The 21,913-nt window shown below is 36.1% G+C and overlaps 2 protein-coding genes across 5 annotated transcripts in view; one reads left to right on the top strand and one right to left on the bottom strand.

Moving 5' to 3' along the window:
- The window catches only part of mllt3 (MLLT3 super elongation complex subunit), a 56,956-nt gene extending 45,915 nt beyond the window's left edge, over nucleotides 1-11,041 (bottom strand). For both annotated transcript variants that reach the window (XM_051901386.1, XM_051901387.1), the window contains exons 1-2: nucleotides 10,873-11,041; nucleotides 10,242-10,422 (exon numbers count right to left, since the gene is read on the bottom strand). In XM_051901386.1, the coding sequence (XP_051757346.1) occupies nucleotides 10,242-10,422; nucleotides 10,873-10,884 (193 nt within the window). In that variant the 5' untranslated portion in view covers nucleotides 10,885-11,041. The remainder of the gene's footprint in view (nucleotides 1-10,241; nucleotides 10,423-10,872) is intronic.
- An 832-nt stretch (nucleotides 11,042-11,873) lies between these two features.
- The window catches only part of focad (focadhesin), a 65,806-nt gene continuing 55,766 nt past the window's right edge, over nucleotides 11,874-21,913 (top strand). Inside the window, exons 1-4 of one of the 3 annotated variants that reach the window (XM_051901382.1) lie at nucleotides 11,874-11,979; nucleotides 15,560-15,644; nucleotides 15,806-15,880; nucleotides 16,521-16,675. In XM_051901382.1, the coding sequence (XP_051757342.1) occupies nucleotides 15,588-15,644; nucleotides 15,806-15,880; nucleotides 16,521-16,675 (287 nt within the window). In that variant the 5' untranslated portion in view covers nucleotides 11,874-11,979; nucleotides 15,560-15,587. Of the gene's footprint in view, nucleotides 11,993-13,574; nucleotides 13,607-15,559; nucleotides 15,645-15,805; nucleotides 15,881-16,520; nucleotides 16,676-21,913 lie in introns of those variants that run through there. The other 2 variants (XM_051901384.1, XM_051901385.1) reach the window with 2 other exon arrangements.

Below are 21,913 nucleotides of genomic sequence, written 5' to 3'. Positions count from 1 at the left end.
GTAATGTTATTCAAAGTACATTATGGTAAATACTTTGCTTGTTACATATACGTGCAACATTTCAGCTGTAAATAAATTATAAATGTTAGCTGGATTATGTTCATTACCTATCTAGCGATGTATGTTTATGCTGAAATATAATAAAATAATGGTTTGTATTTTAAAAAAAAACAAAAAAAAACATCTCCGTTAGGTGTAGGGAGTTGGCTCAAGTGATTTAAGTTTCGCACTTCAGAAGTTCCATTAAGGGAGCATAGTGAGCATCGATGCTCCCTGGTTTTCACTATGCATTGTGGGACTTTTTAGGGAAAGTTTCAGTGCCCTGGAAGGATTCTGCAATTGAGACAGCCCTTAAAATGGCTGACTCCCTGATCAGTGCCCTGACTAATGAACTAGGGACTGGGAGCTGATTGAGACGCACCCAATATAAATTGTGACAACTAAAATCAATAGTTTTAAATGTTACAGGTGAACAGGGATCACAATATTTTAATGTACTGTTCGAAAAAATGGATATTCATTTTAAGATTTGCTAAAGATTACATTTAATACTGTTAGTCAATCATTACAATTAGTAAAAATTAACTTTTAGTGAGTATTTGGTGAAATCTAAATGTAAAAAAAGTTCCAATACAATTCCAATATTATATATATATATATATATATATATATATTATATATATATATATATATATTATATATACACACACACACACACAGTCAAACCAAAATGTATTCAGACACCTTGAACATTTCATTCATTATTACAGTTTTAAAAAATGGTAATAAAATATGACAAGATCTCAGAGTTAAACTGTGTGAGAAAAAAAATTAATCTTAATTATGTCAAATAACACTTAAGCAAAACATGGTCAGGTCAAAGTGTCTGAATAATTTTTGGTCCCAAATTTTTATCAATTTTACTGGTAGTCTACTGTATGAAGAATTTTTGGGTATAATATGTCACAGTTTACTTTATTTTGCTATCCTCACTTACATAAATGAACTATAGTGTCCTGCACCCACTAGTAAAAAATAAAAAAATATATATAGTGTCTGAATAATTTTTGGTTTGACTGTATATTATTTATAATAATAATATATATACATATAATAATAATAATATAATACTATTATTAATATAATACTGTATAATATAATACAATACAATATTATATTATATAATATAATATAAAGTTACAGATATTGTTAAAGCTGCTTTACAGTAATAAACCGGAAAAAACTCAATGAAATAGGAAATAATACATTCGGTTCAAGTTATTCGGTGCAATAACTTCAAATTCAATTTTGAGGTAGCTTTAGGCTACACACACACACACACACACACACACACACACACACACACACACACACACAAAATCCTGATCGCAGTGCAATAACTGGAGGTTAACGCTATTATAAATAAGGTCCAACACATTCAAAATGTGCCATACTGTGCATGCAAGATATTCAAAAAGGTGAATTTTTACAAGCCACAAACATGTGACATGTTAAACGGGTCAAAGTGTGAGCTGGCAGCAGCCATGCCTTCACAGTTTAATGATATGTGCATGGTTAAAAGATCACTGCGAGTTCCTTCGCTGGGAAGAGATTTGACAGTCAGGCATGATGGGAAATAGAAATGTGTGACACTCACACTCCCAATTGGCAGAATTTATTCCACATGTAGGGGGAGACATATCATGCAATACAGCCAGAAAGAGACCCAATTATTTTAGCTCGGTGTGTGTGTGTGTGTGTATGTGCGCTGTCGAACAAGAAAATGACACGATTGCAAGATGCTCACAGCTCACTATGCCAGTAATGAAATCATAGTTAATGACTGCTCATAAAATGTACAATCATTTCAAAAGATTACATTATAAGAGTGCAACCATGCACGGAGAGATACTCAGAAAGGCTTGTTGGAAACCTGTTAAAAATGTAGTGCACAAAGAGGCAGTAGTGCTTCCAAAACTTACATTTTTATCCAACAAATTGAAGCAGACAGCCAAGCAATTCGCTGAGAAACAAAATGGACAGTTTCATAATTTCAGCAATTAACTTCAAGATAAAAAGACGATGCTTTGGGACAGAACCCACCAATCAGAAATACTTATCCATGTGTATACAAGTTGCTTTATTAATTTTGCTGTCACAAGTTAATCACCAACACATATATCGCAAATCATCGAGCATTTCACAAGTTAAACGTATAGACTTTAGGGACAGTAGCGCTCTGGCTCTCCAAAACAAAAAGGCACCAATTTTGCCCCCACGTCTACAATTTCATAAATCATACTTTCTGTCAGAATAAAATTCCTACGCTCCTCAATTCTACTCTGCAGGGAGTCAGTTCATATCCATCCCAAGGATGGATCGCTTCCCGTCAAGGGGAAAGAGGTCTGGCAAGCGCACAGAAGAATAGGGGCGGAAAGGAAGGCAGCCCCCACTGACATCTAAGCCATACCTTGCCTGAGGAGGGCTTAAACTCTGTGGTTTTCTGTGCATATGCAAGATAAGACACTAACACAACCCCAACTCCTGCTCGGACGCAAAGTTAAAAGGCTTACAGAAGTCTCAGGAAAAGAGGCCTACAGGCAAACATGTTGACCTGATCATTATGGGACCACAAGAAGGGAGAGCTGAGTGGCACTGATGAATGACCTATTAGCGTCAAAAACATTAAAGAGATCGAATAGCACTAAATATTGTCAATGATGTTTGTAATGCGTCTAAAGGATGATTTCATTCCATTTTTGGTCATTTATAGTAGTACTTCACTCAAAATTTAAATTTATCTCATCTTTTACTCACCCTCATTCTGGTTATTCAAAACCCATGTGACTTTGCCTTTCACGAAACACAGGAGAAATGCACGAACTGGCTGATTTTTTTTTTTTTTTTTTCATGTACTTACAATAAATAGGCACTAGAGCATCCGGGGTTTAAAAAGGAAACAAAGCATCATAAAAGTGGTCTGTACGACTCAATCCCTGAAAATGTTGACATCTGCTCTAGCTTACCTTGGCATGTTAATGAGAGAACTAACAATGCCCAATTTGTGAATGAATCGTTCTTTTTGATCATTAATCTGGTTGACAGAGCCAATGTCGCAAAATCGTTTAAAAATCAAATCTGGATCTCAAATTGCAGTTGTAAAAAGCCCTTTGACATGAAGATTTTCAGTGAATAATGACTTACATTTTTTAGATGTTGTTCCTCACATGAAGGATATTCTATAGTACTTTGTGAGTCCTTTATGAAGCCTCCAGTCATCAATCTCTGTAACTGCGTGGAAATAAACAACCAGTACATTGTTGTTTTGTGTTCTCATGGAAGTCAGTGATACAGGTTTGGAATGACAAAAGGTTGAGTCAACTATGGAATTTTAATTTTGACATGGACAATAACATATTTCAAATCAGGAATAAAATCTGAAAATAAAGTAAACAAGCCGGTGATTGGCTCTTTTAACTGAAAGGCAGGACAGTTTTTAAACAGTTGGGTTCTGGAAGTAAAAACCCCATTCAAGGTTGTTAATCAATGATATATGCTTTTGTTTAAGTCGTCAATCTGCAGTATTTCAACTTATTTTTAAATTCAATGCGGAATTCAATGTGAAAAATGTTACCCATGAACCTGTAAAGAAATCTTCACCAGAGAACAGAAACAAGCAAATCATGCCAGAAAAACTCTTTAGCGGCTACTCAATCCTATGAAGCACTGGGAATGTTTCCTTACCTCACACTATTTAAAAAATTGTATATTTATATATATTTATATATATATATTATATATATATATAATTATATATATATATATATATATATATATATATATATATATATATATATATATATAGATATGCATATTTTGCAATAACTTTAAAATATATTGTTTCTTTCTCTCTAATTAATATCTTTAAATAAATAGTTTATATACACACACACACACACACACACACACATTGTTTTTATTTCGAAAGTCATTTGCAATGCTTTAGGACTGTAGTTCTTTCCCCATTGTCCCTCATTTCGCTTTTCTCTTTCTGTCCAATGTTCTAATACTGTTTTGCTTCAAATCAAGATTATAATGTTGTGATTCATCTCATAGCTGGTTGGTTTGGTTCATGGCTTATAACTCTTTAGACCTTTTTAAAAATCCCAATGGGAAAAAAGACTGGGAAAAATACTTTGGGAAACTAAGGCAGCAAAGGTGAACAGAGCAGGTTATTGCTCTGTTGCAAGACAGTATATTTGTGGGACAATGTGGGACATGTGTGTGATTTTTTTACATTAGTTGGAAAGCCTATTTGCCATGACGTCATGTTAATGTTTTAAATCGCCAAATAAGCTTTGTTAATTGTGACTGGCTCTGTGACTATCACTCAATTTGCCCAGGTTCGAGTGATACAATGTAATTTAGGCTACTCTATGGGACATATTCAGGCTACTAAAACATAATGAACTGAATAACAGGCTAGTAGGTTTAAAAAAAAAAAAAAAATTTACACTAAAATAAATTTCCTTAAAGGGTTAGTTCACCCAGGACACAAATTAAGATATTTTTGATCAAATCCAATGGTTCAGTGAGGCCTCCATAGACAGCAATAACACTCTCTTTTTCAATGCCCAGAAAGCTACTAAAAATATATTAAACAGTTTGTCACTACAGTTTCAATCTTAATATTATAAAGTGACGAGAATACTTTTTGTGCACCAAAAATAACAAAATAGCAACTTTATTCCACAATATCCAGCGAAGGGCGATTTCAAAACACTGCTTCAGGAAGCTTCGAATCTTTACGAATCAATTGTTTCGAATCAGTGGTTCAGAGCGCCACAAATCACATGATTTCAGTAAATGAGGCTTCATTACGTCATAAGTGTTTTTAAACTGCAATAGTTCACGTGACTTTGGCAGTTTGATACACGCTCCGAATCACTGATTCAAAACCTATGATTCGTAAAGCTTCGAAGGTCTTACAGGTGTGGAACGACATGAGGATGAGTAATTAATGATATAATTTTTCATTTTTGGGTGAACTAACCCTTTAAGTAGCTAGTTTATTTTTCTTTATTATTAGATTGTGCAAACAATAAATGAGTTTTACCGGATTCAGTGCATCTTTAACTTGTATTTGTTGATTTTAATGAAGATACAGAACTCTCATTTCAAGGTAAAAACATGCATCACTCTTAAACTTTTGTTTTTAACAGCAATGTCTATCTCTTCAGGGAAAACCCAAGTGTGCCGCACAAGTCCTGAAAAGTGAAGCCAAAGCATTTCGATTGCCCCCTGGTGGCTGGCTGCAGTATAGGTCTTAAACCCCACCCTCTCCATGTAATCAAATGGGACGTGAGCCAAACTAAAAAATCCAATTACATTTCAAATAATTTTTTTCCAAAGATGGTTTCTGTCATTTTAGGTAGTTAGGTAGTTTAACTCTTCACGCAGAGCTATGTTCAAGTGTTTGTTTTCCGAATAAGTTTGGTTTTAGTTCATTTTTCTACAGTGGAAGGAAGCAGAGATGCGCTGTCCATCTTTTTTTAGGGTCTATGGGAAAACCAGTCAAAGCAACATGCCTAGAGCACCTCCTATTGGTCATTATATAAAACACAAAGGAAAAACTTGCATGAGATATTGCTTGATAACTTAACAGCTTTAACAGAAATATACACAAGCTTAGTAGCAAGCACAAGCTTATCCTGATAAAAGTGGTAAGTTGGATCTGGCAGGTTTAATCAGGCGGTTATCCAGTACGTGTCTAGAAGAAGTCCTGGCTGGTGTAGCTGTATTTAACGACTTTGATGAGGTCCACACTGGTTCCTTTGACAGTCCACGTAGCTGTCATCAGCAGAGAAAAAACCCTCTCTACGAAAGCATTGGTTCATCATTTTCCCACTCTAGCTAGAACATGACAGCTGCGCAAATGGATTTTTAAACACCAAACGCATTTTTAACTATTACAAAAAGCTCCCTATTTCGGGACTGTCCTGCAAAATGGGACACAGGTGGTCATCCTACAAGGCAGCTGAAAAAGAAGACCAGAACTGTTGAGTGTTACATTTCTCTCATTCATATATTTATGAGTGGACTGTCTCTGTTATGAGTGGACTGTCTCTGTTTTGCAGTCTCCTACCAGTAGGTAACACCCTAGCAACACCGTGAAAAAACACCTTAGCAATAGATGAAGACAAATACTGGGAAGGATTTCAGTCCAACCCTTGACTCACAGCAGCTAGTTTTTCCACAAGAAAGCACTACTCACTTGTTTGTTTCTAATATATCTCAATTAACATATAGGAGCATCCTTTACAACAATGAATGTTCCCGCAAGAATGCCACCTCAGAGTTTATATTACAGAGACTAAAAGGACTGCTTTCTCCATATAACACCAGAGAGCATAGATGAAGCTGCAGTAAAAACAGAAGAAGGATGATGTTATTTTAAGCTCTTCCAGCAATTGGGCTCAAGTGTACTGTCAAATCTAGCAAATTCAGAGACATACTGACATGGTCCACTGATGTAATGATGATACAATCTTGTTTTATCATTTCCTCTTTATACCCTCACCAATAAAAAGGCTAGATAAATTCAGTAAATACAAAAATACATCACACACATTCTGCACACCCTCATCACCTAGTGTGGGCAGCTGTTTACCTTAGTATCTGAATGGGATGCCTAATTGACGCAAGATTGTCAGCCAAATGTTTGTGTCCCTGGCTGAAAGACTAGAAACACCAACGTTTTCCACAGCAAAGTAGAAGATGGCGACTTGTCACGAACCATGTTTTTGAGGGTATAACTGGCATAGATGAGTGCAGGTGAAATGAACGTCCATGTTCCACTCCATTTATTTGGGTTTGTTGCCCCCCTATTCCTGCACTAGCACAAAATATCAGGTTTCCAAGGCTACACAGCATGCCTGCTAATCATGGCTGTTCGCTCCCTTTATCCTAGCCCAAAAAAAAAAAAAAAAAAAAAAAAAACACTTTTCACCTTTGTTTAAATGTCCAGGTAGCTATGATTACTGAAATTGGGAAACATCCACAAAAGCACCAATCAAAAGACGGTTGACCCAAAAATTTTAATTCTGTCATCACTTACTCACCCTCAAGTCACTCCAAACCAGTAAGACTTTCATTGTATCTTCTTTTGTGTGAAGAAAGAAAGTCAGTTACGTCCAATGTTGTTCGCCTTTCAAATTATCTTTTTTGTGTGTTTTATAGAATAAAGAACGGTTTGGAAAGACAAGGTGATTAAATGATGACAATTTTTTTTGGTGAACTAAGATAAGGCTTTTTGTCCAGCAACATCTAGGAAGGTGGATACTTTTTTTTTTTTTAAATTACATTCTGCATTACTGTGAGAAAGGCACAAGGAAGCACATAACCCTGTGAGAGACAGGGAGGCAACATGTGTAATCTACAACAGCTGTGAAAGGGGTAACATCGAATACTACCAAGGCTTCAAACACAAAACAAGGAGAGAGAGAAAAGGGACTTGCTGCCACAGAACACACCCTACTAGAGTAAAGAGTTTTGGAGAACTCAGTGAGTGTGTGAGCAGCTGTTCCTTTCAAGGCAGTATGGTGAGACTGTTGGTATTAAACTGTCAAACACAAGCCCGTCTGTGCGCAAGGTTTCCCTCTAACTTCCCCTCGGCTCGTCTCGACACCGGCTAACACTGATCAAAGCCCTGAGGAGGGAGAGGTGGGGGAGAGGGGGGGTGGCGTAGCCTCCCGAGACCCCAAATAATAAGCCTGACTGTTTACCTTACAAGCGCACCATAAATTCTAAGTCTAAGAAAGCAGGTTTCTGTATCCATCCCCTCCACGGAGAGTCCTGTTGTGAATTATCTTCTGAGTACGCAGAAGGCCACATGGGGTGTTTGATACTGACGTCTATTTTTCACGGCATTCAAGAACATGTAAATATTCAAAGTGTTTATTCATCACCGTTTTGACTTATTCTGGATCTAATGAGGACTGAAATTTCACAAAAGTAGTCATTTGACGTACAAATTTCAAGGGAAATCCTGTTCCAGGTGTCATTAACATAAAGTATGTACATCTATCTACATTAACTTAAGTGATTTAAACCCTCTTCCCTGAGTTCATTCTGAAGCAAACACTTTGGATCCATTATAAACAAAGCTGCAGACCTCAGCAAGTACTTAGACTACTAATTCGTCAAAACGCAAAAACATTTTAGGTATATATACTTCGAAGGCGGTGTTTGGTAGGATCTCTAAAAGCTGGTGTCATAAGGCAGGATTTATTAGAGGTTAAGTATCCCCCTGCTGCTTTTGCATTTTTTTTTTTCAGCAGCCCCTGGAAGACATTTTCCAAAGAAAAGGGGAGAGGGGCTCGAAGTTCAAGCAAACCCACATTTAGTGTGCGTCTTGTCATCGAAGAGCTTCAGGAGCATGTTTCGAGTGTTTTCCAAATTAGGTCCGGCCCTAGATTTACAGCCTGTTTTAATGTTTTGAGAAAATAAATATAGCAGGGGAGATTTTCACCACACTGTCACCACCACACGCATACAGCCTGAGAGCTGATCTGAAGCACACATCCCTTTCAGATCTTACGTAAACATAACGACTCTGTGGCATAAATCAAACCTGCGGCGGCGGACATAGTACGAACCCTATAACGCAAAGGAATGAGGGAAATATTAGCATACGTTTGAAGCCATGCATCTTGAGCTGTCCACAGAAGCAAAATAAACTTAAGTCCCTCTGTGCAGTTTTCCAATCTGTGTGGCTTGACTTCTCACCGCAGCAATAAAACACAGTCTTAGAAAGCTTCAAAATGTTAAATCAAAACAATTTAGCTACAGTACAGTTCTGTCATGCGAGGATGTATGCGACTGTACATTTCTGTGACTTGCATGATTAAAAATCCACTTATCTTCGTGACGTATATGCACAATTTGCGCTAAAAACACCCCATGCAATAGTTGGCTGGAACAAAGAAGATCTAACAACTGTTCTCAATAAAGTGCAAATGCTCGCTTCAAATGGTGTGTAATGACAGTGACTTTCTCCAGCATTTCGCCCTGCACGTCACAGCAAACTTAGCTTAAACACTTCAGGCGAGGGGAGGAAACCAGCAAATATTTTAATTAATTCCTTCCAAGGCTTTCATCAACCGCTACTCCTACATTCCTCTTTTCAGACCACCAGACGCTTTCATTCCCTCGCTCTCTCTCTCTCACACACACACACACACACACACACACACACACACACTGTCCTGTTGTTGGTGTTGTCTAATAATAGTATATGTGAACTATAATAACTAGGGGAAACATTGTAACACCATGAGAATGAGTTACAGGGGTTGAAATCACTTTCATACATGACCAACAACCTTCTGAGGTGATTGTAGAAGACTGTAAAAACAGAAAACAATTTGGAGGTAACTGTTTAATAAACTTAAATGACATAACTGGTATTATCTGAATCAGTAGGTTCTCATGTTTGACATATAACAGCCACAGATCTACATGTTTGAAAATCAAGAAATAAATACCATGTCTAACCAGACGGGGAGGGTTGTAACACTTTCCATGTACTTACTGGACCCACAAAAACAGCACAATATGGGAGAGTGTATAGGGATACATTTTTACGTAGCCTATTACCTGTATACCGTTTTAATTGAGAACTAGGGAATAAAAATGTGAGTATTATTTCAAATTATGAGACAAACAACGCAAAAAATGTAAATAAAAATATATGTTTTTAAAACTCCGGTCTCATTTTCATTACGACGCGACAATAAAGCGTTTTATTCAGTTTCATTTGAACTCACATGTTCAACCATGATACATACACTGTCAGAGATTAGAAAATCCTTAAATTTCCATAAGAACACAATATACAAGTCCACTAACCAAAGGATAAAACTGAGTTATTATTCTAGCGCATTATTCTGGAAACTTTTTATAAGTTGTCGCGCGCTCATTACCGCGCGTTGTCAATGGTAACAGAAAGAGACAAACAAGTTATCCACATTTATTCAAGTAAACACACGTGAATGCAAAATATTTATTGCTAAAATACTTATTTATGCATCGCTGACATCTAGCACTTTTTGTCCCTGCAGCGCTACAGTAGACCATCAGACAAGGTCTGCAAGCATCAAGGTGCATTCAGTCTGGATCACACATCATCCCAGCTTTTATAATCAAAAGAATCCACAATTATAATAAATCGCTTCACATACCTCTTTTTGGTCTCGGGAAACTTTCGTGTAGATGAAACACGACTTTCTCCACAAAATGCTGAATGTTGCTGTGCTCCGGTCCGCGGACAAACACCATCCAGTCGTGCGTAAAACCTTCCACGGTGGGTTTCTTTCGGACCTGGGCACGATGACCGAGTTCCAGCTTCACCTGAACGGCACCCTAAAACACCCAAATGTTCACTTTATGATGATGTCGCCAATTATTAAGTATAAAAAAACAGTGTGATCTGAGTGTGTGCGTGTTAAAACCAATCTATAGCCGCACAAATGTAAAGCAAAATAATTATTAATGTCGAATCATAAGTTTCTGGTATGTTATTTAACCTTAACATACCAGAATAAATGACAGAAACAGAGCATTCTGTCAGATTTCTGAATATTTGTTATTGAATGCCCTCCTTTTGTTTGAAATCTTTCAAGCGCATCACTTTTGCAGACATGCACTAATACACTGGAAACGCACGACTCCACTAGTTCTTCTGTACTCCAGTATTCCGATGGAAATATGGCTGGAAAAGCCTATATGCGTCTTTCCAAACCAGACGAAAACGAACAGAGGCACTGGAGATCCAAAACATCGCACCGATATAACAGGTAAAGCCCTACTCACCGAACTGGCCATTGTTGAGGCCACGGGATAATGCTATTTCATGGAGAATTTGGTTTAAATAAGGACACCGAGGACTGTAGACGCCCGATGGCGGACATGGTCTTTTAATTGAGCTCTCTGAGTTTTCAAAGGCTGAGGAGTAAAGTGAGACGCATGCGCGTGAGTGTCAGCGCGTGCACTCGAGTCGCAGTCGGTGCGCTGCACGAGACGAGCCAATGGCAGCGCGAGCGAGTGAAGTGCCACTATTAACCCGTGTAAAACCGCGCTTTCAGTGCTCAACAACACAGTTATTTATTACTTGCACTGTACTAAACATGTTAGATTTATCTCCTGTTTGCGTAGCCTATATTTTCTATATTGCGTAGCAGGTTATGCTCATATATTATGCTCTTCGACTGTTTAACTACTAATACCCAGTTAATTTTTCAATAAAATGTGAGTCACTGACTATATATAAACTAATATAATATAATATAATTCCTGTTGGTTTACAATGTTCTTGTTTCACACTGTGTGCATTTAAAAAAAATGCTACTTAAACACCTTTTCATTTATTAACTGTCATTTCACAACATTCAGTCAAAATTATATTATAAATTAAAAGACATACGTAGTTTTACGGTTAAAAAAGCCTATGGTTAAAATGATTTTTAGTAAAAAAAAATTGTTGTAATGTAGGGAGAAAATGTATATAGTTGTTAAAAAATAAATTAATTTAATTAATAACATAATATAGTAAATAATACAGCCACATTTAGTCAGTATGCATTAACACCTGCATGTAAGAGATGTAATGTACAAAATTCACTGGCATTTGATAAATCTGATTTATTTTTGTTTTTATTTTTGTATTTTAAAGAAAGACCTCAATTAACAATTAAGTATTAGTACTTCTAAAGGTAAAACTGTGAGTGCCATAATGTAACTAAACTAAATGTCATGATTTTGCAGTTACATGTTAAGAAATAATTACAGTGACATTAACGTAACGCTTTTTCGATGTTTGGTCCTCCACGCGCACCGTAGAAGCATGTTGCTGCTTGGAGGGTTTCACGAAAAAGTTAGCAAAGTGCATCTTAACCTCAGAGGAATATAGGAGTTCTCTGGGTAAGAATATCATGTATGTCACATCAGCCTGCATGTTTATGTGACGCCAGCATTATTAACTTAGTTATAGTATGATTCAGTGAAACTGACAGCTGCTCGTTAGCGGCTTTCCTGTATTACAGCAATATACAAACAGCAACGTTTCTTCTATTGCTAAATACATATTTGGAATTGAATAACAATATTCCATCTCACAAATTTGCAGCTAAATTAATATCTGCAGCTAGCTAACCTTGTGGTGGTACTATGGTGTTAGATGGTAATACCATGGTATTGAATGATTGCTTTATTCATGTAAAATGGTGTTTACAAGGCTGTTCGAAAAATACGTGGTGGTATTACCGTGATACATGTCCATTGTGGTAGTACCATGGTATCATTTGAAAACTGACATATTGTAGTCTAGTCAGTGACTTAAACACAGCATCACTTAAACAATGACGCATTATTGTGGACACACAAGCAGTGCAGAGCAAGCAGTCCAGAGCTGAAGCTTTTGTGCAATTGGACAAGTAACCACAGGCTGGAAATCCCTGGAATATTTTTAATTCTCTGCTTTGCTGACAAAAGCTTGTGTGAAATAATGATATGATAAAACAAACAACTAGTTTGTCGACAACCTCTACCTATAAAAAGGATGACAATTTTAAGAGTCAAACATGACTAAACATTGTTTTATAACATCTTTTTTCATTTTCTCAATGCATTTTTTATCATCTGCCATTACTGAATGCCAAACATTCTCAAACTAAGAAGCTTAAACTAATCATTATTGGTTTGTTCTGAAGATATTTTGATTTTGTCTCCAAATTATCACCCAGTTACAATCTACAACAACATAAAATCCACATTTATAGTAATAAAGTAGCACTTGAACTTGTATACTAAATGGACGCAAGTCAATGAATTTCGAATCTTACCTGATTTGCCCAAGCCACTCTTTGCTGTCAGTAGAGCTGCTGTAGTAAAACTGTCACGCTGTATGGAAACACAGCAGGTATTTCATCACGCACACGCAGCGCTTGTCAGATATCAGTCCCATGAGGGGAGGGGCAGCATTTTAGGGCTTGCATTGTCTGTCTTTCTCCCATGTGCCATGCTATAAACCTGAATCTCCAGTGGCCATCAGCCAGTGTCAGTCAAACGAACGGCTGGTAATCCCATTACCCTACGCCGGGAGTCCATATGAGACAACATATGAGACGCCAAAGTCGGCGGTCCGCAACTGGACGGACATTGAAGCTTTGGCAGAAGTCACTTGTGAATAATGCATCCCATTGATGTGGTTGCCAGTGCCATCTGTCAGATGGTTGTATCTTCTGAGTTTAGATGCAAGCAGACTATATGTCTCAGGCCTTTATTTAATTTCACCTTAGATTACATTAGTTTGAAGTGGTGTAGGGTTATTCTAACTTCAGTCTAATAGTATCGCCCTGAAGGCGGTTTTTGTCCCATTGCACCTGTTTGGCGTGGTTGATCTCTTGACACCTGTGATCTGAGTGATAAGGTGTTAAGATGAAGTGGATGCACAGCTGTTCTTTTTTTTTTTTTTTTTTTAGATTATGTCAGTTTGTATGTCATTTTCTTCATTTCAGGAAATGAGGATTGATCCTAAATATGTGAATATGTAAGTTTTTATGACTTAATTTTCTCATCTTATGACTTGATTTGCGGCATACACATTTAAGAAATTCTGTTCCTTCTAATTTAGAATCTGAAATTCAATAAGAAGTTACCATTCAAAGGTTTGGGGTCATTAAGATTATTTTTATTTGGAAAGAAATGAATATTATTATTCAGAAAGAATGCATTAATTTGTCCAAATTTACAGTAAATACATTTATAATGTTAAAAAAGATTTCTGTTCTTTTGAACTTTCTATTCATCAAAGAATCATGAAAAAAATGTACCATGGTTTCCACAAAAATATTAAGCAGCACAACTGTTTTCAACATTGACATTAATAAGAAATGTTCCTTAAGCATCAAATCAGCATATTAGAATGATTTCTGAAGGATCATGTGACACTGAAGACTGGAGTAATGATGCTGAAAATTCAGCTTTGCATCACTGGAATAAATTGCATTTTAGAATATATAAAAATAGAAAACCGTTATTTTTAAATTGTAGCAATATTTCACAATATTACTGTTTTACTTTATTTGTTGAGCTGTTGAGCATAAGAAATTTCGGTAACACTTTACAATAAGGTTTTATTAGTTAAGATTAGTTAACATGAACTAAGAATTAATACTTCTATAGCACTTATTAATCTTAGTTAATGTTAATTTCAACATTTACTAATACATTATTAAAATCAAATGTTGTATTTGTTAACATTAGCTAATGCACTGTGAGCTTACTTGAACAAATATTAAAGGGTTAGTTCACCCAAAAATGAAATTTCTGTCATTTATTACTCACCCTCATGTCGTCCCAAACCTGTAAGACTTTTGTATGTCTTCGGAACACAAATTAAGATATTTTTGATGAAGTCCGTGGCTGTCTGATCCACACATAGGCAGCAACAACGTTGCACCTTTTGAGAAAGGTACTAAACTACTACAGTGGTTCAACCTTAATATTATGAAGCGACGAGAATACCTTTTGTGCGCAAAAACAAAACAAAAATAATGACGTTATTCAACAAATTCATCTATCCCCTGTCTTACTGCTACACTTTTTTCGTTGCCAGAGCTTCAGTGTTTATGTCTGAAAGCAGGCTCACGCATACGTTGTGCTGCTCACGTGACCAGAGCTGGCCAATACTGAGCTGCCGTTCGAACGTAAAGTCGTTATTTTTGTTTTATTTTTGCACACAAAAAGTATTCTCGTCCCTTCCTAATATTAAGGTTGAACCACTGTAGTCACGTCGACGGTCTTTTAGTATCTTTCTGGACCTCAAGCGGTGCAGTGTCGTGGCTGCCTATGTGTGGATCATATACCCTCGGATTTCATTCAAAATATCTCAATTTGTGTTCTGAAGACAAACAAAGGTCTTACGGGTGTGGAATGACATGAGGGTGAGTAATTAATGACAGAAATTTCATTTTTGGGTGAACTAACCCTTTAAACAGCTGGATTTTTATTAACAAAGATTAATAAATACTGTAACAAATGTATTGCTCATTGTTAGTTCATGTTAGTTAATACATTAATGTTAACAAATGAGACCTTATTATAAAGTGTTACCGAAATGTCTTTCAAAAACATTAAAAAAGTCTTACCAACCCCAAAATTTTGTGTTGTGTTATAATGTCAATGCACATTGCTGAACTTGTGCACCATTCATCAGAAATGAAATGATTATTGTGAAGAAATGTTTCGCTTCCTAATTTTTTATTAATGTGATAATTTGCTTTCTTTTCAACTTTGGTCCCTTTTACTTTTTCAACACCTCCTCTCCATTCACCTGCCATCAGACAATTGTTCCACTAGCCAATCAAATCCAATTAGATATATTTTTTTGTCATTGAATGTCCTGTTTCACTCAAAAATGTCTCATTTTGCAGGTAAAATGGGCTATGAATGCTTTTTTATGGTGACTAAATTGCATTTTCCATATGATGTTTGTTTTTAGTATGGGGCATCATTCATGATTTCTGGAGATGACTGAAACTTTGAAGACAAGGTTTGAGTTCCCCAGCTCCCTCATTCAAGCTCAGGTAAAGCACTCAAAAAAGACAGATGATATAAGTATTTAGAGGTTCACGTTCCACAGTAATTTCACTAAAATGCTTATCTGTCCTGCCAAACATGTCTGGCCTGTAGAAATCCAAGGCATGTGAAGAACCAGATTTATTTCCTTTTGGCTTTTTAATTCTAGGCTGTGAGGACACTGGTCACTGCAGTGTTGAAAGAGAAAGGCCAAAATGAAAGGATTTGTCAGACATCCACTAAAGTAAGTAATTATTCTTGCATGTACTTTAGGGGTCATATCACATCATTCTTAGGACACGTTGTTCAAATTAAACACATTGTTCAATATTTTTGCTGCTGCACCTTTAAGACTTCTATGTCAATGCCCTCTTGACATGTACAATGAGTAATAGTGCTTTGTCCAGTCACTCAATGACTAAACAGGTGGTTTGTGTATGTAGATGCTTCTTAAGGATAGTGCTTTTAGACAGGCTGCCAAGGAGCAATAACGCCATGCTTAATAATCTAACCATTTATCATCACATTAATTTAATAATCAACAGTCTAATAAATAATGAGCTGCATATAAACATTTAAATTGTATATTAGGCAGTTTTATATAATCTTTTTACTGATATAATTATGATTCTACTCATTTTATGCTATAATTGTACTACAATTATAGTAGTTTTACACCGATGTATCGGTCAATAATTGGTATTGGCTGATAAAAGCAATCATTTTCACTGTCGGCCATCTTTGTCATGAAATGACCCATTTAAAGGAAATATCTGCCTTCTAGTTTTTCCGGACAGTTTATGATAACATCACTAACATACTCTCTTATATTTTGTGTTTGTGTAGAATGGTTTGCATGTTGAACTTGTTTTCCATACCAACAGGGGCCAGCGCTGGAGTCTCTGTGGGAGCAGTGCAGCAGTGATAGCACTGTCGTCCGCTCGGCCTGTTGTAATGCTTTGGTGCTACTCGTGGAACAGGGACATGCAGATCTGCCATATGTGCTCAACACCACCCTTAACCTCCTGCCCTCGGCACGGTATGCAAATGTCCACTGCTGTTAGACATGCATCTTGCTTTCACAAACTAATGCAGATTGTCATCCCTTGGCATCCACAATTTAAAAAAGCTCCATGTGAACTACATAGGCTGATATACTGACTTAATGCAGTTTCTTTGACCTTGTTTCCACCTGGTATTAAGAAACGTTTTCATCGATCTGATCACAAGTAGACGACGTTAAATACAGGTGTAAATGGGTTCTAAAATGTTTTGAGCTTGTCCACTTTCGACCACTTCCAGAGGTAGTTGAAAACGCATTTGACCGAATTGCTTTCCCAGTGTAAACGCTAATGTAGTCGAATGCGTCTGAACAACTACAAAAGACCACCTTCTCTCCGCCTACTGACCTGATGGGTAAACATTATAGGAAGTGCACTAGCCAGACGGGATTTAAATTTGTCGGCTGAAGACCTAAGTTTGGTTTGAAGACGAAAAACCTACCAGGGCCTCCTTTCGCGTTCATATGTAAATTGTGTGAGTTTATTTCATCCATTAGATCGAAGAAAGAAATCAGGACAGAAGTGGTTGAAAGTGGACAAAAGAGACGGATTAAAACACCATGTGTGAACAGGAATGTGTGTCAGCCATCTACCTGTGATCCGATCGACCAAATGCATGTTTGTACTAGGTGTAAACAGGACCTTTGACACATTTTTAAGCCCATATTTTAGTGTCAAAGGTGGCTCCAGATGCAATTGTAAATGGTTCATCCTCCCCACCCTGTCAAGCCCAGAGGGGATCTTCATCCTCAGGCATTGACCTCTCCCTTCTCTTAACTCTGGAATTAGTCTTTGAAAGATTTTTATACATTTAAACAGAGACCAATTACACATCAGAGCATCAGATTAAAAGTCATGAGTAATTTTGATGTTAAAATACTCTATTTTCACCCAGTTCAGTAAGCAAATACAACTATATGTTGTATAATGTTTTTTTTTTTTATAATTATAATTTTATAATGTATTTATAGACTTTTAACCCTGCGGCTCTGTACATTAAAGCAGTACATTTATAGGTTAGAGATCTGGTCACACTTTAGATTAGTAACTATTAACTACGACATTTCCCTCAATAAACTCCTAATTACTTCTTATTAATAGTTAGTAAGGTAGTTGTTAGGTTAAGGTATTGGGTAGGATTAAGGGATGTAGAATATGGTCATGCAGAATAAGATATGTGCTTTATAAGTATCTTTATAAGGATATTAGTATCCTAGTAATATGCATGCTAATAAGAAACTAGCTCATAGTGAGAATTGGACCCTAAATTGAAGTGGTACCGAGATCTGTATTTATAACTACTGTAAAACTAACTAGCAAATGTGGAAACAACAATCTTTATTAATTTATTTACTAAAACAAGAACAGCACAGGCATAAAAATAATAGTTAAATATATATGAGATCTGACTGCACACTCACGCAGTGCGTTTGTCCATGTCTTTTTGATAAAAATAATAGTTATCATGCTGGAAAATTAGCATATTTTTGGTTTTACTGTTTTAAAGTGTTTATGCATTCAAGCTCTTGAAAATTCTGTAATTTTGCTATCATTACCATGAGGTTTTCCAACATCACACTGACATGTACTTACAGTCCTAAAAGTGCTTAATGGTAGGTGATTATTGTGCTGATCACATGGAGGTGGGCAAATTATCGACTCCATTGGTTTTGTAGATGTGATGCAAATTACCATTTTTAAAAATAAACATTATAGTCAAGATTAATGTTGAAAACAGCCATGTACAATTTTTTTCAGGATTCTTTGATGAATAGAAAGTTCAAAAGAAACATTATGAATGTCTTTACTGTCACCTTTGATTAATTTAATGCAGCCTTGCTGAATAAAAGTATTAATTTCTTTAAAAAAAAAATTCTTATCGACCCCAAACCTTTGGATGGTAGTGTATAATGTTACAAAAGCTTTCCATTTTAGATAAATGCTGTTCTTTGAACTTTCTATTCATCAAAGAATCCTGAAAAAAATATCGTACACATTGTTTTCAACTTGTGCCTATTGATTCCCGACCCGCACTGCAAATGACAATGTAAATATTATTCCACCCTTTACATCAAATATTAGCGGTTCACCCGCAGGTACCCGCCTGTGTGCAGCAGACAAAAAAGTTGGGCAATCCCTGCATTGCATGTTAATATGAAATGACGTGTATTTGTATATTTTAAAGTGTTTGAAAGACAAAAGCCTTCTAAAGACACTAATACATGGTTGAATGACTCACTGAGTGATAATTCAAATAATAATTAATGTGTTCTTCAGGAGCTGATGACTAGTGGCTGGTCTGTGTGTGCAATTCCACAAGTCTGGGAGACCTTCTGAACGTATATAAGCAGTAGACTTTTATAGAAAGGAAAAATTAAAAGATAAAAAAGTAGTAGGGAGAATCAATGATTTGTAAATAATTTACTTCCATTTTGAGAATAACATGTAATCATGTAATCAATAAATTGTAGTCTGATTGCGAGTATTTTAAAGCGTAACGTAATCTAATTTTTGGAATCTGATTATGTAATCCATATATATATATATATATAAGTCATTTAGTGGCATTATATGTTATATTTTTAACAGCCAAATTCCCCGAATTCATCCATGTGAAACATAAATGATTACTTTACCTTCTGAGTCAATCAAATGGCTCTAGGAATAAGTTGCTTTGTTAGATTGGCTTATTAATTGATTAATTATAACTTTTTTTTGATCTAACAGACCACATCCATCTGATGCTTGTAAATCATGATAAATTTAACTCTAACCCTAAAGCACAAACAAACAGATGATCTTATTGCTGCTGTAATGGGGTTAGTGTATTGCGTTTTTAGAGGATTACCTCAGTTATCTGCCCACATGCTTCCTTTTCCATTTGAGTTGGACTCTCGGATGAAGATAAGCAGCAGACTGAGGGTGCACATCTGCATATTCAGAAAAAATGCAGCCTACTCCATCAGTCAGCTCATGTGTCTCCAACACACACACACACACACTGCACACCCTCACGGTTGCTGCTGTCATCACCATCACATGGAGCAGCTACCCACACAATGTACCCTTTCATCATACATCCCTGAATTTTAAAGGAATAGTTCACCCAAAAATAAACATTCTGTCATTATTTACCCACCCCCATGTCATTCCAAACCTGTATGCTGTTTTGCTGTTTTCTGTATGCTGAACACAGAAGCAGATATTTTTGATAAATTGCTATGCCTTACGACAGCAGTTCATAGTGACCAGAGACTGTCAAGAAAAAACACACCATAAAGCAGCATAAAAATAGTCAATATGACTATACAAGATCTTCTGAAGCCATGCGCTATATGTCTTATGGACAACTTCTGTGCTGCTTTTTTGGTGCTTTTTGAAGATTGCCAGCAATTCATCACTATGAAATGCTGCTGTATGGCAGAGGTTGTGTAACGATTAAAATAACTTCTTTTGTGTTCCACGGAAAAAATAACAACATGAGATTGAGTAAATAATGACAGAATTTTCATTTTTGGGTAAACTTTCTTTAAAGTTAAGCACATGAAAAATGAGAGGGTATGTTTTATATACTTTTATTTATTTACTTATTGATTTATTTATTTATTTAGGTATGGAGACTTTCTTTGTGCTGTTAAAGCCATGTTTATGGTGTTTATGGTCATTTTTACCTTTTACTACATTTTTACCAATACTACAAAAGGGACCAATTAAGGGCTTCTTATGTCAATAATCTCAGCATTTTTTTTATTATTTTTTGCTGATTTAGGAGAGTATAAAAAAGACATGAAATATTCTGAGAACTGGCAGCTTTGACAATAACTTTTGTTATTTCAACTAGGGCTGTCAAATCAATTAATCGAATCTAACGTAAAAGTTTTTGTTTACATAATATATGTGTGTATATATATTGTTATTTTACTATATATATATATATATATATATATATATATATATATATATATATATATATATATGTGTGTGTGTGTATATATATATATATACACTGTGTTCCAAATTGTTATGCAAGTGACATATCCGGAGAATTTCACTAGAATAAACATTCAGATTTTAGTTTTTCAAACAAATTGTTTGTTTGTTTTACTTCTCCATATCTTTTTAGATAACTGTTATCAATCTCAGACAAAATAGTTTGCCAGGTCTACTTAGGTAAATGGAAACCCTACTTAGAGGTTGTTCCACATTATTAAGCAAGTCACAGTTCTCATGCAATATGGGGAGGAAGAAAGATCTTACTGAAGATGAAAAGCACGAAATGGTGCAATGTTACGTAAAAGGCATGAAAACAACTAATATTGTGTGAAAAGTATGTAAATTATCAAACTATCATAAGATTTGTGAGTGACTTAGAGCACAGCAGAACTTTTAAGGAAAGTTCTGTCAAAAAAAATTGTTGTATTTAAAGGGCAGCTGTAAAAAAAAAAAAAAAAAAAGCCAGTGTTGAGCAGCAAACAGGTATTTGAAGCTGCTGGTGTCTCTGGAGTCTCGAGAAGCTCTCCATGCTGGATGGCAGTTGTGCATAAAGTTGCATTTCAGCCACCTCTAACCAAACCTCACAAAGAGAAACATTTACAGTGGGTGTAGAAATAAATGAAGACTCATTTTTAAATAGTTTTATTCACTGACGAATGCCGTACTACAATGGATGGTCTGGATGGATGGATTTCTGGATGGTTGGTGAGTGGCCACCACGTTCCAGCAAGACTGCAACGTCAGCAGGGAGCTGGCGGGTGATGATTTGGGCTGGAATATTGGGAAGTGAGATGGAAGGTCCCTTTAGGGTCTCTGAGGGTGACTTCTGCAAGATATGTGGAGTTTATAACTGGCCATTTTCAGCTTTGGTATAAAAAGAAGGATAGTGCCTTCTGAAATACAGTGCACTATGCACTATCCCATGCTGCAAAAAACACCACAGCAATAAAACTGTTTGACAATGTATTTACAACATTTGAAACATTTACACCCACTGTAAATGTTTCTCTTTGTGAGGTTTGGTTAGGGGTGGCTGAAATGCAATTTTACACATAACTGTCAGCCTGTATGGAGAGGTTCTTGAGACTCCAAAGACACCAGTTGAATACCTGCTGCTCAACAGTGGCTTTTCTTTACAGCTGTCCTTTTAATACAATTAACTTGTTTGACAGAAACTTTAAGCCTTTGTCTGACAGAGTTCTGCTGTGCTCTAAATCACTCAC

The sequence above is a fragment of the Ctenopharyngodon idella genome, chromosome 7, assembly GCF_019924925.1.
Source record: "Ctenopharyngodon idella isolate HZGC_01 chromosome 7, HZGC01, whole genome shotgun sequence".
Taxonomy (NCBI): Eukaryota; Metazoa; Chordata; class Actinopteri; order Cypriniformes; family Xenocyprididae; genus Ctenopharyngodon; species Ctenopharyngodon idella.
Note: the sequence above shows the minus strand (reverse complement) of the source record. Positions and strands in the feature narration are given on the sequence as shown.